The sequence below is a fragment of the Eriocheir sinensis genome, chromosome 36 (assembly GCF_024679095.1).
Source record: "Eriocheir sinensis breed Jianghai 21 chromosome 36, ASM2467909v1, whole genome shotgun sequence".
In the NCBI taxonomy this organism is placed as follows: Eukaryota; Metazoa; Arthropoda; class Malacostraca; order Decapoda; family Varunidae; genus Eriocheir; species Eriocheir sinensis.
In genome coordinates, this window is record NC_066544.1 from 10,435,578 (window position 1) to 10,463,561 (window position 27,984).

The following is a 27,984-nucleotide window of genomic DNA, read 5'->3' on the forward strand; positions in this document are numbered from 1 at the left end:
ATCTCAAGCAAACGCATTCGAAATGAACGGTGAGTATGCACCATAGCCGCTGGAAAACCGCGCGGGAAAAACTCTCTTGTGAAGATGCCTTCTTGACACCCTAGCGAGCGTCAATTTTACCGCGCGGGGAAAAAACGCTCGTGACTGATAAATGCAATGTTGAGTACGACAGTTTGGTAACGCTGACGACCATCAACACAAACAATCCTTCCCGTCACAACAAAAGACAAAAGAGCATCTAAAACATTTTATTCCTCTCTTTCATTTCCATTTACCTTATCTTTCTACATTCTTTCACGTCATGATTTTCTCTTATCATCTTAATTTTTTTCATCTTTGGTGGGATTATTTGATGGTAAGTTTATCTCACTATTCGATTCACTCCTTTTACCTTCTCACTTTTCTGTTCCCTTTCTCTTCTTAGGCCTACCTCACCGAACTAATTTTTTTTCATTCATTCAAATTATCTAGTAAACTTTTCTTATGCTATTCCATTCATTTCACATTTATTTTTATTTATTTATATCTTGATTTTTTTTTTTTGAGAGAGAGAGAGAGAGAGAGAGAGAGAGAGAGAGAGAGAGAGAGAGAGAGAGAGAGAGAGAGAGAGAATCGCGAAAGCTGAAACCGCATACCCCGAATTCGCGAATCTGGGGCACCGCATAAATCACACATAAACAAAAGGTTGATGGAAACAACCGCTTATAATAATGTATAATATATGATTACTCTGCCACGTGCATACAATTAACACACAGGACAGGAGTCAATTAATGCTCTACAGTTTATTAATTAACAGCTTGTATATAATAGTCTTCTTCATCTGGGGCTAGAACATAAAACATCAAACTCACAGACAAATAATGCAGAGATGTTACACTTGAAACATTAAACAACTGCTTGGTAAATTTTGTTTTCATTAATTTGGGGTTTGTATATTTATTTCTTTATTGATAGTAAGTGTATATATATGTAGAAATGTAGGCCACTCTTGAAACATTAAATAACTGCTTGATAAATTTTGTCATGTCTTTAATTTGAGGTTTCTTTACTTATTCTTTTATGGTAGCATACAATTTTTTTAATCACACTAACATTATAATTCGAGCTAACCTAACCTTTGGTAGTAAATGCAGAATGTAGAGTTCAAAATCGATTTTCAAAGACAGTTTACTATATCATTATGCTTCTGTTGATGTGAGAATTATTTCTTCTGGATTATCATTCTTTTTTTCATAAATTCCTAACTTGGTTCAAATTGTTAAACATCTGTTGATACGATAATGCTTTAATTCTTTAACATTAACATTCTTCTTTTATGGATTCCTGACTTTGTCCAAACTATTAATTACCACAAAGGTTAAATTATCATGATACTGGGGTCTACAACATCACTGAGTTAATAGTGTTTTACTTATGCCTGTTCCTCAAATCACAGCAAAATCTTTCTTTACAGCAAACTATACAAAATCACTATATAGCCAAAATCAAAAAGTTCATGGTAGGGCTTCCTGGGTTACTATTAAATGCTTGATACAAATTTAATTTAACTTTAGATGGACATAATATGATAAAATTCTCTTTCAAGTGTTACTGTTCTTTTATCTTGCTCACAGAAGGCTTGTACATGGAGTGTTAACACAATACCATATACATATCATAAGGGTGTGCAACATGGGCCTACTCTGGGAGGGAAAATTATGACCCCTTGATAAAATAAACAAAATACACGGTTATCCACTTCATTAAAGCCATATTTGAGGGTAATGGAGTATGTGTGGTCACTTAATAACACTATGACATAATGGAGAGTGTAGTATAGCCTCAGTATAATATGCAGTACTCTTCCTTTATTTAAACTATGACACAGTGAAGTATGCTATGACTTCAAATACGTACTGTCCCTTTTCAAAACTATGACAGATAATGAAGAGTAGTATAACTTCAATAATATGTACTGTTACTTTATGAAACTATGACATGGTATAACTTCATAACCCGCTAAGCATGACAAGTGGGTTTATTATTGGCTATTTATCTTCAGTGGTAAGTCTGGGCTCAAAATTCGATATGTGGTCTGATATGCAGTACAGCGAGAAATATGTACAGATCAACATTAAGGGTGTTAGTCATCGATGCATGAGTGAGATGGATGAGTGTGTATAAAAATATTATCATTGGGAGCCTGGCACTTGTGAGTTGAGTCCCTTTTGTTGTTAAGAAGTTGTTGAAATGGTTTAGAATGTTAGAATACAGGTAACCACATATATAACCCAGAATCTCTGATAGCTCACAACCCTTTTCATTGTTTCTGTTTTTCTCCCATCCCTTTCCCTCTGCAAAGTCCAAGCAGAAAGAAATTTACCAGTTTATGTTATCTCTTAATAACTTAAAAGAAAACTTAAAGCTGGAGGTCCTGTAAGGCTGCATACAAATCTAAGAAATTAATGAGAAGCGAGGCATCTATATAGTGTTTGTCGGGTAATACACAAAATATAAGGGATTTCTAAACTCAGGCATCATTTCCATACAACAAGCAAGGAACTTAAAATAAACTTCAGGTGATTACACAGTATTAAAGCCTGCATATAGTCATTACCATTGCAACAAGGTACTTAGTGGAAACATAATAATTAACATGTTTGTCGATGCACACACACCAATCCAATTAGTGTTCACATCAGGATAATAATAAAAATAATACTAATAACAACTCCAGAAAATTTAATCGAGGCGCAAAAAATTAACACTTAAAAATTTTACTTACATGTGCTGGATGATTACATAGTTTATTTCATGTCACCATTATTGATTTTTTCTTAATATTCAGTGTACATAAATTGCCGTACTACTTAAAATTAGGTGTATTTTGTGGGGGCATGGGTGATCAAATGCCAATGAATTATTCTTAAGGATTTGTGCTTTGGAAGTAGTAACTAACGTGATTATTTTTATTATTATTTTTGTTATTATTATTATTTTCTCGGCTAGATTTCTCAGACTATTGTTCATTCCGTGTTGTGAGTACTATAGTCTGTTCATTCCCTGTTGTGAGTACTAATCAGAAAGGTGAGAGCAGACTTGTGAGATTCCCCTACAAACTATATGGTCATGGACAAACCTATCTTTGGGAACAACGGAGAAGTGACAGCTTCACGCAAACTGTTACTTAGAGTCGCAGCAGACTGATAACACAATTCTACAGCATCTATGTGACATATAATAATTACATGCCTTGCTGGTACACAAAGCAGTTCATAAAAATCTGAATACTTTTTTTTCTACCTTTGTCTAGTCTGAAACCACAATAAATTACACTATTGATTACAGATGATTTTTGCATTGATCAGTATTATCAAGATTATAAAATTCATCAGTATTGTGAACTTGAAAATTTATAAAAGTAATTAAATGCAAAACTACTGTTAGATGTTTACTATGAAATATTTCTTCGAACTTCCTCTCAAACAATATAAAGTCATTGTTATCTTGGCAGAACAGTCCACCTGATTGATCTACACACGTCCTATAAAAATGATTGCACAAAAGAAGGTTTCTAGCTGTAAAGACAATGTTGACTTTTGTTTATGATTAGTTATGCTGATTTTTTTTATTTCTGTATTTGGTTGAGTTTCATGGATTTATTTATGCATATATTGGATTTTTATGGATTATGTCAGTTTGTATTTATTTATTTGATGTATAGTTTTCTTCTTTATCTATAGTGAATGTTGTAGTTGTGGTCATTAAAGTATATATCTATCTATATCCTTTCCCCTCCTAAATAATGAACATGGCCACCACTGAAGGGGGCAACACAGCACGCCAGGCGCAGCAGACTCCAGCAGACACGATGAACACAGCATCACGTGCCGAGGGGGCGGGGCGGCCTGACGAACACATCACAAAGAGGCTGCGGCTGGACTCACTCTTGACTAGATCACAGGCTCTCACTGCTGCTGCCGCTGCAACTTGACTTGGTCCACTTCAAGTATCCACAGCCACGGCTTTCTCCGAGTTGAGGATGTGTGTGGAAGGACTCTTGCCCAGCCCGTGCCACACCACATCCTCCATGTAGAGTATTGCCCTCAGCTGCGCCATGACTGGCAACCCAAAGTACTGCTGCAGGAGGACCAGTGTCACCAGCAGCAGAAGCAACACCAGCAGGATGGACAGCATCACCAGACCTGAAATGGATTGCTTGCCTCAGATTGTTTCTCTAGTACATCACCTCTTGTCTTTGTACCTTAATACTTTCTTTCTTTCTCTTCACACACACTTCCAGTCTTCTTATTTCAATACATGCACCTCTTAACCTTGTAGTCTTCTTACTTCAATTCATGCACCTCTTGACCTTGCACAGTCTTCTTACTTCAATACATGCACCTCTTGACCTTGCACAGTCTTCTTACTTCAATACATGCACCTCTTAACCTTGTACAGTCTTCTTACTTCAATACATGCACCTCTTGTCCTTGTACCTTAATACTTTCCTTCTTTCTCATTACACACACTTCCAGTCTTCTTACTTCATATTCCTCTCAAACACAGGTATAATAACTCAAGTAGTATATTTAAGGGCATGAAACAATTTTGACTCCTAACATAAATGTTCTGAAACCAGACTACCATCAACCACCAGCCGATTGAGCAGCACCACACAGTAAATCAGAAAAACACAGTATACCAAGACAATATGTGCATGAAGCCATTATCATTTACGACAACACACAACGACAGTTTTCTCCAGTTTTCTAATATGATATCTTCCATTGTAGCTTGACTTAAGAGCTACAATGTACATTTCCCAACATGCCAAACTCTAGTCTTTCTGTTTCACACTTTCCCTCAAAACCCTGGCAGAAGCTAAGGTGGACTCCCCCAGCATGCCATCCTTCAGTCTTCTTATCTCACATCTTCCCTTGAACCCCTGACCAATGTTACCAGATCATCGTATTGAGGACATTGTAATTCCGGTTTTTGACACTTAACCACTGCAGAAAGACATCATTAATTAACCATTTCATGATAACTATAAATGAATCTAGTATTGAGGTGAAGGAGACAGATTCTGGGACGATAATAGGCAAATATGAAAGGCAGAGTACGACAATCTGGCGACGGTGCCCCTGACACAGACTGAAGTGCATCTCCCAGCACGCCGACACTCACCCATGATCTGCACAAGGGAGAAGGCACCAGCGGAACAGTCTGAGTCCAGCAGGCCGTAGGGAGCTGTCCTGCTGGTGTTCAGGTAGAAGACTCCACTCACTCTGCAGGATAAGAAGAAACATGACATGAATTGCTGCTTTTCATGGTACAGAAGGTAGGCCAAGGGCAAGGCAAAATCATTTTAACCCAGTAGCAGCGACGGGTCAAATTTGTGGCTTTACTGTGTACCAACAATGGGCCAAATTTGTGCCATGATATAAACCCCCCAAAATAGATGATGCATAAACTGATCACAAATGCGTCGATATATATTATAAAATGGTTTGCGTGAGTGATGATTTTTTCTCATTTTTCTCGTTTAGAGGGGCCTTTAAGAAACATGATCCCCGCATCTACCGGGTTAAAAGAGCCTGTAAGTAACAATCCCAAATAAAAAGTAAATAGAGGAAGATGCCAGAGGTCAATTAATTTTAGGTTTGACTCTTGATATGCTCTTTGTCCACTGATAATGAATGCACTACTACAGATAGCAAAAAAATAACATGCTAATATAATAATCTTTTACTGATTGTGCAGTCATAATAAAGAAAACTGATTTGCTGGTGCACTGTGAAAAGTTTATGTTTGCAACTATGACATAACCTCTTTCATGAGGAGTGTATCAAGACACCTCTCCACTCAAAATTGACCACTCTTTTGGCTACTCTTTACTTCGTCTTTTATAGGAGCAGCGATTAGCGGGCTTTTTTTCTGCACTTTCTTTTTGTTGCCCTTGAGCTGCTTCCATTGCTTAAAAAAAAAAAAAAAAAAAAAAAAAAAAAAAAGTTATTGTGCTCTTTAAGGTTTAGCATCATTCAAAAGAACATGAAGATCTACTCTGATTAAGCTATTCAGTATTATTATTTAAATTCTCTTTAAGGTATGAAGAGATCTAAGTGTGATAATTCCTTTAACTTAATGATAAAACAGGGCATGGTGGAGTCAGTATAGAGTCCCAGTATGTTAAAGTAAGAGAGAGAATACATGATGCAAAGTCCCAGTACATATAATGATACAGGAGTGAGGTGAGGAAGCTTGCCTGGGATCAGCGTTGAAGCCCATGTACTGGACGGGGTGGCCGCAGGGGCAGGTCTTGTTGTTGTAGTACTTCCACGAGGCACACTGGCGGGCCAGGAAGTGGGTGGAGGACGGCTGGTATTTGATGCTCTCCGTGTAGAGGACGTAAGCCATGCCGTGGTCACAGCTGCTGCCGTCTGTAGGGGCACATGGAGGGTCAAAGAGGCAAAGGCTTAAAACAATCAATAATCATCGGCACCAATGATCCTGCTTACCATGAAAACAGTGAGGAGTAAAAAATGTCATATCTATGACCATTGTGAGAAGTATTAAAGGCAAAAGTAGCCATGGGGGTCATTTTTAAACCACAACCATAACTTTTTGTGGTTAAATTTATATCATTTTTATTTCTTATAACATGCAGAGGAAAACAGAAACTTATGTTCATTATCCATGCTTCAGGAACTAAAATGAATAAAATGCATCAATTTTTATATAGTACTGGCATCTGACCATACAAATTAAAGGAAAAAACATTAACTCATAAGATAACAAAGCACAACAAACTCGACCGCCACCTTTGACAGAAGAGGCTCCGTCCCCGCCCTCCTGACAGGCTGGCTGGCGCTCTCCTCCATTGGGCCAAAAGTCTGCATCACCCAGGTTCTCATCGATGCCAAAACAATCCTATGAAGGCAAGGTTAGGGAAACAGTCAGTCACTGGTAATGACACAGTTTGTTGAGGCATGTCATCTTCCTTCAAAAAAGTGAATAAATAGAATAGTCAATACATTTAGAATTTGCTTTCAATATGAAATTATGACTTTACAGACATATGACTATCTTACAAGCAGCATCTAAGTGTGAGTATACTATTATTTTTAGCATTTCTCCTAAGCTATGTGTGAATAATGGATGAATAAAATATCTCACACATAATGCAGTTGGTTTAGAGGCTATAACTAAATACAAGACATTTTGCATATGATCAGTTGCCTTCCTACTGATTTTTCATCCTAGACCATAATAGAATCCAGTAAGTCCTTCAAAGCCTCAGAGTGAGAGACAGAGACTACGCACATCCCACATCTTGAGGAGGGTGGAGCAGCCGTGGGTGTGGATGACATCAACGAAGCCAGCATCCGTGCGGTCGAGGCGGTCAGCACTATCGGCCTGGTGGAAGCTGAGGCCAGCTGGGTCCAGACCTGTTGGAGGGTGGGTATATGGGTTGGTGTCTCGTCTGTCTGTTTGGTTGCACCTGCCTGGGCTCTATTAACCCGTCCACTGCGATTGGCATGGATTTGGCTTTCACTGGTAGCCTGGTAACACGTTCTCCCAGTTCTTTCTCTGCCTCTTTGGTGGATGGTGGAACATTTCCCATGTGGTATTGATATGCTGGATATCCCCTCCCAAGGTGCATGATTTTACATTTTTCTTCATTGAATTGTAGCAGCCACTCTTTGTTCCATTCCTGTAGCTTGGCGATGTCTTCTTGTAGGAAATCCGCAGTCAAGGGGTTAATACAGCTTTAGGACTTCAAAGTAACAGCAATAACGCAGTGAAAAGCTTCAAAAGCATCAGGTGTGTCAGGTTAGTGTCACAGAAGTGGTCTCTGGCACGGTAACCTTTTAGCTCATCAATGTCTCCTACATACAAGACAAGAGAATAAATTGTTTTCATGCACATAGTAGCTTGTAAAGAAAGGTTACCCATCCGCTACCATCTCCATTCACAAATCTGACTGGCCACCATTTAAAACTTGTATTTATATCAACTACATATCGGAAATCTTAGTCAGGTGAGTAGGGACCTACCTGTTATCCTGGGCAGGCTGCCGTTGAGTGTCTTGCCCACGAAGCCTGCTGCATGAGCCCCAAGGGAGTGACCGACGACGTGGATCTGGTCTGTGGTGAGGCCGACGGCATCCTGCAGGTAGAGGATGAACTGGCCCACCTCGCTGCCCACCGTCCTCACCCGGGGTTGGATGAGGAAGTACTCGGCGGTGGAGTAGCCGGCGGACCAGTTGACGCTGATCACGTTACAGTCCTGCCGCTGGAGTAGTGCTGGGGGAAGGGAGGCAGAAGGAGAGTGTAAGGAGGTCAGTGTGTTATGGGTTGTTCTTACACTAAGTTTAAAGGTTAGTAGAATACATACACGACAACAGAGGAGCAGGAGGATCAGCTCAAGCTGATTACATTACAGTCCTGCTGCTGAAGTGGTGCTGCAGGAAGGGGATGGCAAATATTAGTGTTTTTGAGGGTGGATAAAATGTGCTGGGGAAAGGAGGAAGAAAAAGGTATGTTAAAAGAGGTGTTTTTGAGAGATGCTACTTTTTTTAATAGATACTCCACCAACTGAGTTGTGTTTACAAAATATTATGAGCAAAAAGAACTTGTGCTGGAATAGGGAAATTAAAAAAAGTGAAGCTTAAGTTAAAGTTAAAAAAGAAAAAAAAGGGGGTTCAGCTTCCAAGACGCAAAAAAGAAAAAGAAAAAAAGGGGAGTTCAAGTCAAAGTAAAACAGGGAGCAAAAATAATAAAAAAATAAAGAAGCACACAGAGAATTTACATGATAGAATATGAGAAATCATGGATCATTGTAGGCATCATCCAACCCTGTATAAAAACATACAGGGCAGACAATAACAGTAAGGACCCACCATCCCTCCACACCCCTTTTTTTTTTGCCCTCCTCTGTACCCTTTCCTCCTCCCTTTGCCTCCCTTCCTGCTACCTAATTTTCTACTCTGTCCATTGCTATCCTGCCGTATTTTTTCCTCCCATTTTTACAGATTCTTTCTTTCCCTTTTTCTTCACTCCGCTGCTAATCTACCATACCTTTTCCTCACTTTTTTCCCTCCCTCTTTCTTCCTTCAATTGCTATCCTGCCACACTTTTCCTCCCACTTTGACAGATTCTTTCTTTCCCTTTTCCTTCATTCCACTGCTATTCAACTACACCTTTTCCTCACTTTTTTCCCTCCCTCTTTCTTCCTTCAATTGCTATCCTGCCACACTTTTCCTCCCATTTTGACAGATTCTTTCTTTCCTTTTCTCTTCATTCCACTGCTAATCTACCATCAAACATTTTCCACACTTTTTTCCCTCCCTCTTTCTTCCTTCAACTGCTATCTTACCACATCTTTTCCTCTCTGTATTACTTCTTCCTTCCCACTCTTTCCCTCCCTTACTCCTCCCACTCTTGTCATAACCCACCATCCTTGAGAGACTCGATCCACTTGTCGGTGCTGGAGCCCAGGAAGCCATGAATGATGAAGTAGGTCTGCTTGCTCTGGAAACGGGTGGCCACCAAGGCGGAGCGGGAGCCCATGGGGAGGTCGTGTGCCTGGTGGGGTTGTCGCCTGTGGGAATGACAAGTATTAGTGGTTTTGACGGTGGATAAAATGTACGAAGGGATGGAAAGGGAAGAAAAAGGAGGTGTGGAAGCCTGGGGGAAGGAGGGATGGAAGAGAAAAGTGGATGACAAATATTAGTGGTTTTGATGGTGGATAAAATGTAGGGGGTAGAAGGGAGGGAGAGGGGAAAAAAAAGAAGTGTGGAAGACTGGGGGAGAACAGAAGGAAGGGAAAGGAAGAAAAAAAGGAGGTGTGGGGGCTGAGGGAAGGAGGGAAGGAGAAGAAAAGGGGATGAGAAGTATTAGTGGTTTTGATGGTCGATAAAATATATACTGGGGGAAGGGAGAGAAAGAGGGGAAAGGGAAAAGAAAAAGTTGGAAAGTTTCATTTAGTCACCGCAACATCTGTGGTCATATGCCGGAGAAAGACAGAAGGGGAAGGAATTATAGGAGAAGGGAACAGATCCCAGGAGACGGGACACAACCCCCGATCAATACCTGGTACCCATTCACTGCTGGGTGAACAGGGGCATAGGGTATCGGAAAAAGCCACCCAAATTTTTCCATTCCACCCGGGAATCGAACCTGGGGTACAAAGAGGAGAGGATAGGGAAGGGCAAAGATAAATAATGGAAAAGGGAGAATCAGAGAAAAGAATAGGAAAAAAAGGGCAAAAAGAGAAGAGCTGGGAATTGGAAGGGCAGAGAGAAGGAAAGGTAAGAGGAACAGCAAGAAAAAGGAAAGGGAAAAGGAAGGATAAAAAAAGAAGGAAAGAGGAAAGATAATGGCAGAGAGAGAAGGAAAGGAGAGGTAAAAACATTGAGAAGGAAAGGAGAAGAAGGGAGGAGAATGGATGGATAGGGGATAGGGGATGGGGAAGGAATGGGGCTTTAGAGGCAGGGAGGGAAATGAGAAGGAAAGGAAAGGCAAGGAAGGGGAGGGAAGGGAGAAGGAAGGGGAATGGAAAGGGAAAGGGTAGAGGGAAGGAATGGGTTTAGTGGTAGGGAGGGAAAGGAGAAGGGTAGGAAAGGAAAGGTAAGGGAGAGGGAAGGGGAAAGGAAGGGGAATGGAAAGGGAAAGGGTAGTGGGAAGGAATGGGTTTAGCAGTAGGGAGGGAAAGGAGACGGGTAGGAAAGGAATGGTAAGGGAGAGGGAAGGGAGAAGGAAGGGGCAATGATGGAAAGGGGAAGGGAAGGGAAAAGAAGGGAAGGGTAACAAAGGAAAGGGAAGGAGGGAAGGGGGAGAGATCGAAGGTAACTGGGTGGGGTATGAATAGGTAAGGAAGGAAGGAAGTAAGGAAGGAAGGAAGGAAGGGAGGGGGAGGGGTGAAGTAGGACGAATCAATACTTTTTTTTCGTATCCAAACATTTGCTCTTGTTTTGTGTGTTCCCCCCGTCGTGTTTGCATTCCCAGTTCCTAGTATTGAAGAAGTAGTAGTAGTAGTAGTAGTAGTAGTAGTAGTAGTAGTAGTAGTAGTGGTGGTGGTGGTGGTGGTGGTGGTAGTAGTAGTAGTAAGAACAAGAACAAGAGGAACAAAAACAAAAACATTAACAAAAAAGAATAAAAGGAAAAAACGAAGCGCAAAAATAAAGAAAAAAATTAATAGAAGAGTATACAGCAGTAGCAGTTATAGCAGTGGTGTGAATGTAGGAGGAGGAAGAGGCAGAAGTGGAGGTGGAGGCGGTGGTTGTTGTATTACGGTGGGTAGTGGCTATAGTGGTGTTGGCATAGCAGCAGGTGGGGGTACAGGTGGGACCATCGATTAGGGAAGAGCGGCAACAAAGCACGGGTCATTACAAGGCGCCGGGCACTGCTTGAAGGCTGGCGGCGGGCGGGCACGCGAGGGCCGGCGGAGGGGCGGGGGAGGAAGAACAAGAAAAAGAACAAGAACACGGAGATAAAGAACAAGAGCAAGAAGAAAATGAGAACAGGAACAAGAAAAAGAACAAGAACACGAAGATAAAAAACAAGAACAGGAACAAGAAAAAAGAACAAGAACACGAAGATAAAGAACAAGAGCAAGAAGAAAACAAGAACAGGAACAAGAAAAAGAACGAGAACACGAAGATAACAAGAACAAGAACAAGAAAAAGAACGATAACAAAAAAGAACATGAAGAGAAAACAAGTATACGAATAAGAGAATAACAAATAGAAAAACAAGAAGTACAGCAGTAGTAGGATGAGAGCAGAGGGAGGAGGAGGTGAAGGAGGGGCGGGAGGGCGAAGGAGTGTACGACGAAGGGTCAAGGGAAGGGGAGGGCGAGAGGGGGTGGGAGTTATGGGGGTTCTAATAACGACGCCGCCAACATGGGTATTACAACCTGACATCTAAGGAAAGTAAATGACGCTCCTCGTGTATCCATAATAAGTCTCGAAAAGGACCGTTGTGTTGCCAAAATAAGATTACTACTACTACTAGCCTACTACTACTACTACTACTACTACTACTACTGCTACTACTACGAGTATAATGAAGAAAAAAATGAAGAAAAAGGAAGAAGCAGAAGAACAAGAAGACGGAGAAGACAAAATTAGAAGGTATGAAAGAAACCAGGAAAGAAAGAAGAAAGGCAAAGAAGAAAAAAATAAAAAAAATGAATAAATAAAAACTAAATAAATCATAAAAAAGCGCTTTCTACGGGAAATGTAGAGTCACCACTTCACTACTACACCTGCAAGCCAAGGGCGCAAAAGTTACCATGACGATGAAAAATAATAATGAATAATACGTGGGTAGGAAGGACAGAGAGACTTTCACTGGATGGGTTCTTGTAGCGTAGTGTGAGTCATGAGTGTGGGTGTGAGGGAGGTGTGAAAGTTTACTCGCTTACTCATGCGAAGAGAAAGTTAGAAAAAAAATAATCGATTCTATAGGGTACAAAACACCCCCGACACGAAATGGCTCTAGTAACAGTAATAGTATTAGTAATAGTATTAGTAATAGTAGTAGTAGTAGTAGTAGTAGTGGTAGTGGTAGTAGAGGAAGAAATAGGTATCGTAGTAATAAAAGTAACATTGACGACAATAACAATAATAATAATAATAATAACAATAATAATGATAATAACTGTACAATCAAGTAAAAATATCCTGTTCACTATACGAGTTCATGTTTTGATAATTTCCCAAGCAATCCTAAGCTCTTTTTCCATCGCCAAATATCCTTCTGTCCTCTAATAAGGTGACCTAACACAGGGCTTCAGGGTCACGTCTCTCCGCCTTCCCATACACGACCAGCGGCGGCGGTGACTCATAAGGGCGTGGCTGCTGCGTCTCCTGGATCATGGAATTCGTCCCGCACTGAGCTTGTTTTCATTATGAGTATGGTTATGTAGAGTCGTGGTAGTGATGGTGGTGGTGTTGGGGGTTCTAGGGGGTGGTAGTACAAGAAGAAAAGAAGGAAAACAAGGAGAGAAGAATAAAGAATGAAACATTTCGCCGCCCAAGCACACACATTTGAGGATTACGTATGAGTTGTGGGTATTTCCATGGGTAGTTTTATGGCCCTGGGTAGTTTGACGAGGCCTGTGTACCATTAACGTGAAATACGCCTAAGAAAACCCAATTAATCTCCTTTTTGGTCCTTGGAAATAGTTTAAGTGAGAGGCGGAAGCGTCTGTGAATATTCTAGGTGGTGGTGGTGGGGTTAGGGGTGGTTATAGTCGTGTTGGAAGAGGTTACGTGGGTGGTAGTTGTAGTGGATATGTTGACAATGGTGTTGGAGGAGGAGAAAAAGGCGGTGATGGATGTGGTAACAGTGGAGGTGGTGATGGTAATAGTGTTGGTGGGGAAGGCGGCTGGGTGGACAGGTGATGGGGGTTAGTCACGCACGTCCTTTCATGTGTAGATAGGAAAGATAGACGCTCCTTAGTTCCGCGTAGAGTAACAAAAAAATAACTAAAGCCCCCCACTCTGCACACACACACACACACACATACAAAATATCATCCCCTTCAACTTCATTCGTCTCCTTTTAATGTTCTATCTAATAAATAAAGATAATAATATGGAAAAAGGAGACATTAGCGTACCCTCTTAAGTCTTGAAAGGCCACATTTAATATAATAACCAAACGAAAACTGAAGAACGAAAAGGATAAACACACGTGAATGACTCTTAGCAAACATGTAAAGGGCGTGGGTAGGACCAGGGTACATGCCAGTCAGCCAGGCCCCGATGACTAAGGAGAAAGAGACACAGGTGGGTAGTGGGTTCGGCAGGCACATCCAACACTCATCCTTGGGCACTCCAGAGGTAGGGTTCGGCAGGTAAAGGGCGCGGCAGACTTATTTTTTTTTATAGTGCGGTATATGAAATAGCTGAGTACATCCATCCATCTCTTCTATCGTTTTTCATCCATCCCTGCCTTCCCTTTTTCCTGCTTTGTGTTTTTATAGTCCTTTTTTATTTTTATTTATTGATATCCCTTTATTTTTGGTCTTCCGCTTCCTTCTTCTTGTTCTTGCTGTTTTTTCTTGTTCTTGATTTTGTTCTCGTTCTTGTTTTTTCTTGTTCTTCTTGTTCTTTTTCGTCAGTTCGTACGCTCTATTCCAGTTTGTACTTACTTCAGAGCAAATAAAAATAAACTATGCAGATCAAGACGAGGTAGTAGTAGTAGTAGTAGTAGTAGTAGTAGTAGTAGTAGTAGTAGTAGTAGTAGTAGTAGTAGTAGTAGTAGTAGTAGTAGTAGTAGTAGTAGTAAGAAATGAACAAGAGCAAGCAGAACAAGAACAAGACGAACAAGAACAAAAACATTAACAAAAAGAATAAAAGGAAAAAAAGGAGCACAAAAATATACATACACAATGGGAGTATAATGCAAGAGGTCAGAGTTCTGGCTTCCACACATGCGCTATTCCGGTTTTCGCTGCCTTAATAAGCTTGTGTTGTCACGGTATAACTATTTGCGTTTCCTGAGTCCGGTTGCCTTTGAAGATGGTCGTTGTGTTGTGTTGTGTTGCGTTGCGGGGGTAGTGTTATTATTATTATTATTGTTATTGTTATTATCATCATTAGTAGTAGTAGTAGTAGTTGTAGTAGTAGTAGTAGTAGTAGTAGTAGTAGTGGTGGTGGTAGTGGTAGTAGAAGTAGTAGTAGTAGTTAATTAGTAAGTAAGTTAGTTAGCAGTAGTAGTAGTAGTAGTAGTAGTAGCAGCAATAATAATAATAATAATAATAATAATAATAATAATAATAATAATAATAACAGCAACAATAATAAATCTCAGCCGTCAGGTATGTGCAGGTAATTGTAACTATTTTCGTCACCTGTAATAATGGTTGATTGCAGGTGAGTTCGTCATGCGAGGAGATTGGTTGGTCGTGGGTGGAGGGGTGGAGGGGGGGGAAGGGATGGAACTATACGTGATTTTGTTATTACACACACACACACACACACACACACACACACACTTCCTTCACTATCGAACGCCTATAATAAAAAATACTGCGTAGCTAAAATGCCTTTGTTTATTCATTTATTTGTTTACTTGTTTATTCATTCATTTATCGGCTTATTTTTATTGACTGTCTATTTCATTGTATTTTATTGTGTATCAATCTATTTAGTCTTCCTTTCCTTTCTTCCTCTCTTATTTTATCTATTAATCTCTTGTGGTTCTATCTTTGTGTTTATCTATCTATCACTATCTTCTATCTATCTATCTATCTATCTGTCTGTCTGTCTGTCTATCTATCCATCTGTCTATTTATTTATTCATTTGTTTGTCTGTTTGTTTTATTTAGCAGCAGCAGCAGTGACGCTTTTACCCTCTTCTGGGCTGCGTCGTGGTGTCACTGCCAAAAAACGGTATACTGGCGCGAATCACTCTCTCTCTCTCTCTCTCTCTCTGACAGTTCAATATTACCCTGTGCTCTTCATTTGGGAATTAAATCTCCTTAATTAACGGTGATTGATAGTTAAAAAGCTTCCGTGACTCTATCGCCCGTTCCCTTGACATCCTTTCTGACAACATCCGTATATAACCCGTAGTTTTATGAGCCCTTTCAGCCCGTGTCGACCCTCAGGCACACTACCCTCTCGAGCTGGTCTCCCTCCTCCTCCTCCTCCTCTTTCTCCTCAGTGAGAAGCGAACGTGACTATTTTTCGTCATTACTTTTCCTACATACATAACCTTGACGTGTTCTTGTGACGCCCTACACACACACACACACACACACACACACACACTAGCAAAAACACGGCTATTACAGACACTATTAGATTTCAATGATTCACTTTTATGGGATAATGGCTGCGTCCAACATACAAATTTTCTCGACCAGTTATTGTATGATGAAAGTATGCCATAAATCAATAACTTCAATAAATGCAGAATTCAACGAAGGCGAAAAAGGTTGGAAACTGCCGTCGGCTTTTGAGATGGTAGGCTATTGATTGATATTTACTGGAAAGGATAACCTTGGGAATACCGCCACCATAATAATCCTGTTAAAAGTTAGTTCACATTCCCTTCCGAAAACCTCTATCGCCTACAATAATAACAACGATAACAGCCTTTTATAATATTTCTAGGATACATATTGTCATTCACGGCTTTAGATAACATTTTTTTAGCTTCCCATCCTCGCTAATGCCCGGTCGCTTCATCACGGAATCTCTCGAGTTGTTATTTTTTAGCCTCCCCTCTGGCCCTTCTTTTTTTTTTCTTCGTTTCTCTTGGCCTTACTTCCAATTCCCCTTCGTTCTCTCCTCTCTCTCCTTCCTTCTCCATCTTTCACCCATCTTTTTCTATCTCACCCAAACTGATCCTACTCTCTTCCTCTCTCTCCCTTTTCTACTTTCTCCTTCTCTCTCCTCCATTTCCTTCCTCTTCCTCTCTCCTCCTCCTGCTCTTCGTCCTTCCCTTTCTCCTTCCTATTTCCCTTTCCCCTTCCTTCCTCCTCCTCCTCCTCCCCAGCGGGGAGCGAACACGACTATTATTCCTTTTAAATTTTACTACATACATAACCTTGACGGCGTTCTTGTGACGCCCTACACACACACACACACACACACACACACACACACACACACACACACACACACTTTATATACATGTCACACGCAGTACTATATTTTTTCTTCATCCTTCTCCAAGAATAACACAATATCAATATAGGAAGCATTGCATTTTTTTTTTTATAGTTTTGAGAAGTTAAATCGAATAATTGGTTCTGTTACAGAGAGAGAGAGAGAGAGAGAGAGAGAGAGAGAGAGAGAGAGAGAGAGAGAGAGAGAGAGAGAGAGAGAGAGAGAGAGAGAGAGAGAGAGAGAGAGCAGGTCAAGTGGACGGATTTTATCTTGCTAGATCCTCTTTGTCGAAGCTGAAGAGTCGATTGTTCCGCGGGGCCCAACGATTAGTCTGTCTGCCTTTGAATATGTAAGTATAAGTAATAATAATAATAATAATAATAATAATAATAATAATAATAATAATAATAATAATAACAACATTTTACAATAATTTCTAGGATATTATATTGTCATTCACCGCATTACATAAGATTTTTTTTAGCTCAATTACCAGTGAGACGGAGATGAGCACTAAGGCCACGCGCAGCTAAGACCCCTACCTTTACCTTTACTTGAGTCAACGCTTCGAGTCAGGGAAAACAAAGAACGCATGAATGTTTACGGTCAAATAACAATAACAACAACATCAAAAACAACAAAAATAATGATAAGAATAAAAAGAATATTAAAAAAATGTCCTCTCTTCCTCCCACACAAGAATGCATGAAGGTCGCGGTATAAGTAAACGTGTGTGTGTGTGTGTGTGTGTGTGTGTGTGTGTGTGTGTGTAGGGATGCCACAACTCAGCCTTGCTTGCGGTATGACGTACGGTATCTATGTTGTTACTGATTAATCACTTGTTTGTTGCTAAGACTGAACGCACTAACTGTACCTTCAAAAAGCACATAAACCTTCGCTGATCCCAAATAACTCGTAACAGGAAGAAGAAGAAGAAGAAGAAGAAGAAGAAGACGAGAAAGAAGAAAAAAAAATAAATGAAAAGTGAAAGAGAAGAAGTAAAATAAACGACAAGTAGCGAAAGAAGTGCAGATAATGAAATGGGAAGAAGAGATAAATGGAAAGAAGAGAAAGAAACGGAGAGAAAGAAAGGATAAGACGAAAAATAAATGGAAAGAAGAGAAAGAAACGGAGAGTAGCGAACGAAATGTAGAGAAAGAAATTAAAAAAAGAGAAAGAAAGCAAAAGGCGAGAAACAAATGAAAAGATAAAAAAATATAGAGAAACGAAAAAAATAAACTGAAATAAATAAAAGAAATAAAGCTTACTCATGCATTATCCATCACCCTTTAAAACGTGTGCCAAGCCGGTGATTAAAGACGAATAGCCTCACCTGGTCCAAAGGTGGAAGTTCCTGACGTAGACGAAGGGGTTGTTGGGGTCGGTGCTGCCAACCAGGAAACTGTGCAGACCTGAGAGGGAAGAGAGAGGGACCATTAGAAACATGCAACCTCGCCAGCACCACCACCATAACCAACACAACTCTGCTCGGGAAATTACCAACAGTATCTCTCCATCTTTCCCTCCCTTTTCGCCCTTATGTAGCCTGACTCCTTCCCTCCCTCATATACTTTTCCTCTATCTCCCTCGCATCCCTACATCATCATCCTCATTCTATAGCATTCTAGTGCAAGAAGAAGAAGGAGAAGAAAAGGAAGAAGAAAAGATAAATAAATGTAAAGCGAAAGAAAAGGAAAGATGTGAAAGAAAAGGTAGGTAGCGAATGAAATGTAGAGAAAGAAATGGAAATGAGAGATAAATGGAAAGAAGAGAAAGACACGGAAAGATAATGAAAGAAAAAGACGAAGAAGATAGGCCTCTCCCAAGCGTTTCCATTAGCTTTTGTTCTGTGCATAGTTTCTGATTTTTTATATAAATGTTCTGTAACCTTAATTTCACCACATTATTTCTAGAGCGGCCTCCCTTTGGTATGAATGAATAAATAACCGTTAGAATGAGCATGATTACTGATACGCTTCACACGATAACTACTACTTAAATTAATGATACATATAAAATCGATTAAGTTTCACAATGATAGTATAACAAGTGACAAATGAATATATATTGGGTACGGCATCTTTTCTGAGGTGAAGGGCTATATAAATGTAGTCTCGCAGTAGAACTATTCATATAAAAAGACGGGAAGATTAAAAAAAATCATAGAGCAATGCGAACCTCAAAAAAGATGGGAAGATAAAAAAAATACAGGCCAACGAAAAAATAAAATAAAATATGCAAGAATAAGAAAAACTCCACTGTCCTAAAAACTCCACCGACGACAGGCGAAGCTCAGAGTAAGGCGAAAACCTAGTCACCACCACCAAGTTGTTGCTGCCTTGCCTTTCCCCGCTCGAGAGGAACATATGTTGGAAGCCATAGCGGAAAATGCTTTTGGCACAGCTTCCGGCCGGATATATGAGCGGCCAGAGTTTCCAGTAAGGGGGTGAGGTGATGGAGAGCCGGGGAAAGCTATTGTATTAGGGCTGAGTTCGCTGGCTGGCCTCCTTTCCCGAAGTGGCTGCCGGAGGGCGAAGGAAAGGAAGGGAATTCGGGCTTTCTACTTTCCGGAGGTGAGGAAGATATACGGCCCGCTACCGCCCACAAGTAGAAGAAGAGAAAGATTACCCCGTATATTCTGAAATGAAGTAAAACGTTGCCAATGCCGCGTCGGAAGGAAGGGAATTCGGGCTTTCTACTTTCCGGAGTTAAGAAGAGGAAGATATACGGCCCGCTACCGCCCACAAGCAGAAGAAGAGGAAGATTACCCCGTATATTCTGAAATGAAGTAAAACGTTGCCAATGCCGCGTCGGGAGGAAGGGAACACGGGCTTTCTACTTTCCGGAGTTAAGAAGAAGAGGAAGATATACGGCCCGCTACCACCCACAAGTAGAAGAAGAGGAAGATTACCCCGTATATTCTGAAATGAAGTAAAACGTTGCCAATGCCGCGTCGGAAGAAAGGGAACACGGGCTTTCTACTTTCCGGAGTTAAGAAGAAGAGGAAGATATACGGCCCGCTACCACCCACAAGTAGAAAATGAGGAAGATTACCCCGTATATTCTGAAATGAAGTAAAACTTTGCCAATGCCGCGTCGGAAGGAAGTGAACTTGGGCTTTCTAATTTCCGGAGTTATGAGAGAAAGCAGGTGTAAAATGTAAGGTTTCTGGAGGCAATGACCCGCCGTGCACTCACCAAACAGTCACAGATTTTTGTATTTAGTTATTCATATCATATTATACATTTACATTTTACGGTAACAGGAAGTAGATCAAGTGTTATATCATGCTAGACTAGGGAGATAGATAGCAAGATAAGTAGAAAGATATATGAATTGTTTATTTATTAATTTAATTTATTTACGTTTTACGATAACAGGAGGTAGATCAAGTGTTATATCATGCTAGACTAGGCAGATAGATAGCAAGATAAATAGAGAGATATTATGAATTGTTTATTTATTCATTTTATTTATTTACGTTTTACGATAACAGGAGGTAGATCAAGTGTTATATCATGCTAGACTAGGGAGATAGATAGCAAGATAAGTAGAAAGATATATGAATTGTTTATTTATTCATTTTATTTATTTACGTTTTACGATAACAGGAGGTAGATCAAGTGTTATATTATGATAGACAGAGAGATAGATACAGATAGATAAAGACAGCGAAACAATATGCTGCTCACACAAATACAGCCGAGGGAACTACTGACACAAAAATTCGTACCTAATTTCTGCTGGGATCTCGAAAATGAGCGCTGCGCGGAGTTTCTATTTATCTACAATTTTTCGTTTTACTAATGAACTCACGAGACAGAAGAAAAGACTGGGAACTCATATCCATGGTCTCGTTTCACTAATTAAATCACAAAACATGAAAAAAATGCAGGACTAACTACGCCACAGAAGTCTAACAAAAGTATTGGAAAACTCAGCAGAGAGAGAGAAAAAAAAAAATGATGCAGGGAAGAGGAGTGGACATCTTCGTTTTACTGATAAGCTTCCAGAGCATAAAAGTCGGTATTCTCAGACGCTTCCCTCCCTTATAACTATTTCCAAAGGTAAAAAAAAAGAGATCAATTGGGTTCTAATGAGTGTTTTCATAGGTTCATGGCTACAGAAGAAGGGTCAAACTGCCACCAGGGTCATAAAACTACCCCTGAAAGAGCCCCAAACTCCTATAAAAGCGTTGTCAAATAAGTGCTTGGAAAAATAGATTAGGGAAAGCCCAGAGAAAGCACTGAACTGTATTTATTCATTGGTCTGAAACGATGAATGGCAATGATGCAATAAGGGAAGGAGGAGGAGGTCAACGCCTGCCGGCCACTCCCAAGACAGTCGGTAGCCTATTGTCAGACGCTTTCGGTTTTAACATTAACTATTTCCTTAGGCCAAAAAGGAGATCAGTCGTGTTCTTATGAGTGGTATTTTAGGTTCATGGTACAGAAGAAGGGTCATACTACCACCAGGGTCATAAAACTACCCTGGAAATGCTCAAAAGTCGTACGGAAGCCTTGTCAAATATGTGCTTGGGCGACGAAATGTTTCAAAATACGACCCAGTGTGAGCGGCGGCGACTGCTTGGCAAAGGCGGAAGACGAAAAAAAAATCGGAAGTGAAGTGAAAGAGAAGGAGTAGGAGGATCAATATTGCTCAGCGCCGCCAAGTCCTGTGAGTCACGGGTTCTGGGAAGGCGAGGGAGGGAAAAAAATACACACACACACACACACACACACAGAACCCCCCCCCAGCGCCAAACGTCCTAAATAGTTAACGTTGCAAGGTCATGGAAACAAGTCTTGCAAAGTTGACCTGTGACCTAACCTAACCTCTCTCTCTTTTTCCGGGTAGGCGAGGCAGGAAGAGCTGACTGTCACGGAAACTTAACAGAGAAGGAAAAGGAAGAAGTGCAGCGCCATTGAAAAGCGAAGTGTGTGAGTAAGCAGAAGAGAGGATCAAGAGGAGGAGGAGGAGGACCAACAAAGCGATACAGGTCAAAAGAAGAAGAAAAAGTATCGGAGTTGGTCACGATTGCTTTGTTATTCTAAAGATCTTAACGTTTATTGCTTTGTTATTCTAAAGATCTTAACGTTTATTGCTTTGTTATTCTAAAGATCTTAACGTTTATTGTTTTGTTATTTAAAGGAGGAACAAACTTGTCTCAGTCTATAACAGTGAAGGGAAAGGGAAAAAAAAAGTCTTATAAAGGTGACCTATAACCTAACCTCTTTTCTCTTATACTTGGAAGCTTTGTTGTTCTATGGATCTTAACTTTTATTGCTTTATTATTTAGGCAAGGAGAATTTAACGTGTCTCAGTCTATAACAGTGAAGGGAAAGGGAAAAAAGTCTTATAAAGGTGACCTATAACCTAACCTATTTTCTCTTATACTTGGAAGCTTTGTTGTTCTATGGATCTTAACTTTTATTGCTTTATTATTTAGGTAAGGAGAATTTAACGTGTCTCAGTCTGTAACAGTGAAGGGAAAGGGAAAAAAAAGTCTTAAAAAGGTGGCCTATATAACCTAACCTATTTTCTCTTATACTTGGAAGCTTTGTTATTCTATAGATCTTAACTTTCATTGCTTTATTATTCAGGTAAGGAGGAATTAACGTGTCTCTCCATCAATAGCGAAAGGAAATATAAAAAGTCTTCCGAAGTTGTTCTGTAACCTAACCTGTTTTTTCTCTTATGCTTGGAAGCTTTGTTATTCTATAGATCTTAACTTTTATTGCTTTATTATTCAGGTAAGGAGGAATTAACGTGTCTCTCCATCAATAACGAAAGGAAATAGAAAAAGTCTTTCGAAGTTGTTCTGTAACCTAACCTTTTTTTTTCTTATTCTTGGAAGCTTTGTTGTTCAATAGATCTTAACCTTTTATTGCTTTATCATTCAGGTATGAAGAAATTAAAGCGTCTCGATCTACCAACAGCGAAAAGAAACAGAAAAATAGTCTTATAAAGTTAGCCTATGACCTAACCTTTTCTCTAATTCCTGGAAAGCGAGGCAGGAAGAGCTAAATAAAAGTGTCAGGGGAGGTTACCGGGAAAGAGAAATGGGACAAAAGAAGTCTTAGGTAGTGTCTCTTGGTAGGCTATTATCGGGATCTTAACTTTATTCTCTCATCGTTCTGAAAAGGAGAAAAGGAGAATGGAAACGAGTCTTAGTGTGAGGGAAGATGAATGGGGAAAAAAAACCCTTATAGCTAGGTGTTTCTTGGTAGGCTATTATCGGGATCTTAACTTTATTCTCTCATCGTTCTGAAAAGGAGAAAAGGAGAATGGAAGCGAGTCTTAGTGTGAGGGAAGATGAATGGGGAAAAAAAACCCTTATAGCTAGGTGTTTCTTGGTAGGCTATTGTCGGGATCTTAACTTCTATTCTCTTATCGTTCTGGAAAGGAGAAGAGGACGAGGCTAAGTAGGTCAGTCAGTTAGCAGAGAGGGAATGGAAGCCAATCTTAGGGTGTGGGAAGAAGAATGGGGAAAAAAAGCCTTATAGGTGTTTCTTGGTAGGCTATTGTCGGGCTCTTAACTTTATTCTTTTATCGTTCTGGAAAGGAGAAGAGAACAAGGCTAAGTAGGTCAGGCAGTTAACACTGAGAGGGAAAGGAAGCGAGTCTTAGGGTGAGGGAAGAAGAATGGGGAAAAAAAGCCTTATAGGTGTTTCTTGGTAGGCTGTTGTCAGGATCTTAACTTCTATTCTTTTATCGTTCTGGAAAGGAGAAGAGGACAAGGCTAAGTAGGTCAGGCAGTTAACATTGAGAGAGAAGGGAAGCGAATCGTAGGGTGAGTTTCTTGGCATGTTATCGCCTGGATCTTCCTATTTATTGCCTCATTATCATTCTTGGCAAGCGGGGAAGACAGGGCTAAGTGTTTCTGGAAATCGACGGTGAAGGGGAATGGAAGCAAGGACCGAATTCTCAAGCATTTCGGGGCTTACACACCCACATTTGGTAAGGCTTTCGTGGAGGCTGTTGTGGGTATTTCCATGGATAGTTTTAGTAGCGTTGTGATAGTTTAACAAGGCTTCTGCGCGATGACTAAAAAAAATCCATGAGAACCCGACTAATTTCCTTTGTATGCTTTGAAAATATTTGTTGTAGGAGCCGAAAGCGTCTGAGATTATGCCAAGTCTCAGGGTTGGTAACGATTGATTTGTTATCGTTTAATAATCGTCAAGACCTTAACTTTATTACTTTGTTATTCAGGGAAGGAGGAAGAATCGTGTCGTGGTCCATGAACATTGAAAAATAATGGAAACAAATCTAAGGGTCGTTATATCTTGGGTAATTATTGTCTGTATCTCAACTTTCTCTCTTCTTATTTCTTATTTATTTCTCATTTTCTGTTTCTTGAGTGCGTTTTCTACCTGCCTCGCCATGTTTCGCCTGACAATAGAAACAAGACTGAGAAAGAGAAAGGAAAGAGCAATTCGTAAGGGGGATTACCAGGCATGTTATTCTCTGGGTCTAAACTTTTCTTCTGTTTAGTTTTCTTCCGTGCTTCGTGCTGTCTGTCCGCCGGCCTCACCATTGTTCGCTTTGGACCCGTCATGCAAGTCACGGAGGGGGACGAGACATGGGTGAGGTGAGTCATGCATAGGTCGTGAGTCAGAGTATTCACATCATCCAGTGAGTCAAGTCAGTCAGAAAGGCAGATTTCCAAATAAACGAAAAATCAATCAATCAATGAATAACGAAAATAAAATGAAGGAAGTATGGTTTTCCAATGCCAAAACGAGAGATGACTGACTGTTAGGAAGGAAGGAAGGAAGGAAGGAAGGAGGGAGGGAGGGAGAGGGAGAAATAAATTGACTTGCTTCCTATGCCTTTTATTATAGTCGCCAGTACCAAAGATAAAAGAAGCTACGTGAGATTTTTTTTTGTTATTGATAGCACCCTTTCCCATTGGCATAAAAAAAACGTTAGCAAATCGTAAATGAGAAAAAAAAATGAATACCTAAAAAAAGGATTTAATTACTTTTACTTCAGGTGCAGTAAAAAAGATAAAAAAGTAAAAAGAAAAAGCGTCACTCCCACGCAGCTTCAGCCAACACACCTGCCTGAAACACCTGTTCTTCCTACTCGCTACCCACCTGGTTACCGGAGCTACATAAAGGTGTCAAACAACCTCAGTATACCTTAACTTAAACATAACAAACACTTAATCCATAAAGGCAGCATTATTACCATTATCATTTCTCTCATTAGACGTCACCAGTATTACCTCGCTTCAACATATCATAACCACTACTGCTTCAACCTCACCGCCACTACCACATCACTGTTACCATTACTGTTTCCATGATGTCATCGTTACTTATGTCATTCAATACCACTACTATCACCTCGATCTCGCTTCCTCATTGCCATCATCACCATATTTCACGTCATGCCATCAACGCCACCTACATCACCATCTCTTCTTTGTCTCATCACACCATCTTCTTTCATTATGTTATTACCGTCATCACCATTACTTTCAGACCCTTCCACGTCACCATCAACCACGATCACCACAACCATCTTCATCACCACCAAAGTTTATCCCTTCCTCGACTCATCATCATCATTATCATCATCACCCTTCCTCAACACCACTATCATAAAGCCTCTCCCTTCCTCATTACACCACAAACAACACTTACCGCTATACATCATTTCCTTCACCTCTCCATCTACGCAGCTTCTCTCTCTCTCTCTCTACCTGCGTTAAGCTTGTTACCACACTCACTCACTCACTCTCACCGCCCCCCCTTCATAATTCCCTTAATATCCGCCATCCGTTTCCTGTGCACGCTCTGGACACACACACACACACAGGGACCAGCGAACTACACACACAAACAAAGCTCACACACGAACAATCCCACTTCCCTTGTTTGTGTGGAAATGGGAACGTAATACAGAGGGAACGAGATCGAGTTTCTGGGCTGCAAACAAACAGACATACGAAAGCCAGCAACCATGTCACGGAGAAGAGAGGGAGAAGGAATGAGTCATACATACACGTGACCATGACGTAAGATAATGGATGAAGAAAGAGGAAATAAGAGGGAGTGAGAGAAGAGAAGGGAAGCTGGGTAACAAAATGGATGAAGAGAGGAAATAAGAGAAGAGAGGGATAGAAGAAAAACTATACAGTACATATGTAACATAATGGATGGAGAGAAGGAAAAAAGAGGAGGAGGGAGAGGGAGAAGAGAAGGGAGGCTGGTGTAACAATGGATGAAGAAAGGGAAGAAGAGAAAGAGAGGGAGAAGAGGAAAGGGAAGCTGATACAATGAACAAATAAACAGATTAACGTCAGGAATGAGAGAGAGAGAGAGAGAGAGAGAGAGAGAGAGAGAGAGAGAGAGAGAGAGAGAGAGAGAGAGAGAGAGAGAGAGAAACCTTTACTGTCACGCACTTTCAGAATCATGTGTGTGAAGGTCTTTCCGTCATTAGCCACAACAGAGAGAGAGAGAGAGAGAGAGAGAGAGAGAGAGAGAGAGAGAGAGAGAGAACAGGCGAGCTCGTACGTATACAGGTGAATATTAAAGCTCTCTTTCTTTATTGTTGCCACGCAGCTTTATAAAGAGCTACCGTGCAGGGGAACAGGTGTACGCAGGTATGCATCAATACTCTCTCTCTCTCTCTCTCTCTGTGTGTGTGTGTGTAGGGCGTGGCTATTAAGATGAATATAACATGACTGACCAACACATTACTACTACTCAGCGGTGGGTCATAGGAAATAAAGAAAAAAAGAAAGAAAGCAGTAGTGTATTAACATTATTCACGTGTGGTAAGAAAGTGGGTTAAATAAATAAATAAAGGAAAAGAAAACACGCGTGGAAGGATAATCAATAATCACGCTGACTCACACAGGCAGAAGGAAAAATAAAAAAGTTAAAAAGAGAGGGAAATGAGAGCGCAAGGACAGACAGGCAGACAGGTAAGATAATAGAGCAAACACGTGACTCATTACGAAGTTGAAGAAGAGGATGTGAAAGAGGCAGGTTAAGAAGCAATTAGGTGACTCATTAAGGTGGAGGAAGAGGAGAAAGGACAGGTTAAGGTGACACTTGACTCATAAAGAAGTTATAAGAAGAACCAGGAAAGACTATGGCGAGTATTTTTCTTATTAGGGGTGGAATAACGAATAAGACATAGGAAACAAAATACATAAAGGGTGAAGAAAGGGAAAAATGGCAGAAAACAAGCTAAATAAGGTAGAAAAAGGAAAAAAAAAGATAAACGAAATATGATGGAAAAAAGGATTAAACTTTATGAAACAAGCAATACGGGGTAGGAAAAGAGGAAAATGACAGGAAATAAATGAAATAGGGGTGAAAAAGGAGGAGCGACAGGCAGGATATGGAAACACTTGACTAATTAGAATGTAAAACTAGAGGAAACAGACATAATAAGCCAACATTTTATTTAGGTGGATTAAATAGAAAACTCATTAGTGTAAAAATAAAGGTTTAAGGAGGACGGATAACTAATAATTGTCCTTACTTGGGTGAAAGAAAAGGACTGCCAAGGTTAGCGAGAGGGCGGCAGCCATGGCTCGCAGGGAGAGGAAACAACTGAAGCGCATTTTGGTTGTTTGAGGCGTGGGCGAGGGCATGGAGAGTAGATTATGAGTCCTGTTGTTGCTGCTGCTGTTGTTGGTGCTGCTGTTGGAGGTGCTGTTACACTCTTCCCCGCCTCCCACGCTGCTCATGTGCTCCTTGCTACGGGGTCACGGTCCTTAGAGCCAATGGTATACTCTTGGCTCTATCTGACACTTCTCTATGTTTCTGCCTTGCTTTCCCTCCTTCCTTCCTCAATGGTTCTATCACTGCCTATTATGATGTTCCTGAAATGTGCCTCTTCCTCTTCCCTCCTCCTCTTGGCTATCTATCAACACTGCTGGCAAGGGTCTTAGGGCCTCTCAAGAGCTTCTATCCTCAAGTGCCAGCCTGTCTCTCCTCCCCCGCTAGCCTTGTCTCTCCTCAACACCGCCTATTCTCGAAATGTTCTCCATTCTGTCACCTGTTTCTCCTGTCCTTTTCAAATCCTAGAGCCTGGGTAACCTGTGAAGGCTAAAGAGAATGAGCTTAACGTGGTGGTTTAAATATGATCTTTCCCTCTATCGCTCCCACTCGCCCCCCTCACACTCCACAAGTCTTTCCTAGCATTTCCTTGAGTTAGGTTCAATAACATCAAGGTGCAGTGCGAGATAACAGTCACAGCACTCACGGGGAAGGCATCCAACCAACTCACAGCATCGAGAGAGACTGGCTTGGCTGTTTTGGGGGGACTCGAGCAGGTGTTGCCGCCGCCATGCGTGACAACCCTCATTTTTTCTTTTTGCTTTTGACATGCGCAGGAAAACA

At 40.7% G+C, this 27,984-nt stretch overlaps 1 protein-coding gene across 3 annotated transcripts; it reads right to left on the bottom strand.

Moving 5' to 3' along the window:
- Nucleotides 1–702: 702 nt before the first annotated feature.
- LOC127007770 (pancreatic triacylglycerol lipase-like) lies at nt 703–27,923 on the bottom strand. Of its 3 annotated transcripts, none has more exons than XM_050879059.1 (10): nt 27,848–27,923; nt 27,122–27,690; nt 17,949–18,027; nt 9,443–9,588; nt 8,043–8,291; nt 7,309–7,433; nt 6,807–6,915; nt 6,251–6,425; nt 5,173–5,273; nt 703–4,187 (listed from the first exon to the last, which is right to left on the bottom strand). In XM_050879059.1, the coding sequence occupies exons 2-10, from the start codon at nt 27,327–27,329 to the stop codon at nt 3,988–3,990; spliced, it is 1,392 nt and encodes a 463-aa protein (XP_050735016.1). In that variant the 5' UTR covers nt 27,330–27,690; nt 27,848–27,923; the 3' UTR covers nt 703–3,987. The 3 variants fall into 3 exon arrangements, with proteins under 3 accessions (XP_050735016.1, XP_050735015.1, XP_050735014.1); XM_050879058.1 differs by having other exon boundaries at nt 27,122–27,681; nt 27,848–27,908; XM_050879057.1 differs by having other exon boundaries at nt 27,122–27,887.
- Nucleotides 27,924–27,984: the final 61 nt, after the last annotated feature.

Bases quoted from the DNA above. Each gene is read 5' to 3' on its own strand.
- LOC127007770 (XM_050879059.1), bottom strand. From the start codon at position 27,329: ATGAGCAGCGTGGGAGGCGGGGAAGAGTGTAACAGCACCTCCAACAGC. The intron at 6,916-7,308 runs GTGCGTAGTCTC...TTGCCTTCATAG, and splicing joins CCCTCCTCAAGATGTGGGAT to GATTGTTTTGGCATCGATGA. The intron at 4,188-5,172 runs GTGAGTGTCGGC...AATCCATTTCAG, and splicing joins CTCCCTTGTGCAGATCATGG to GTCTGGTGATGCTGTCCATC.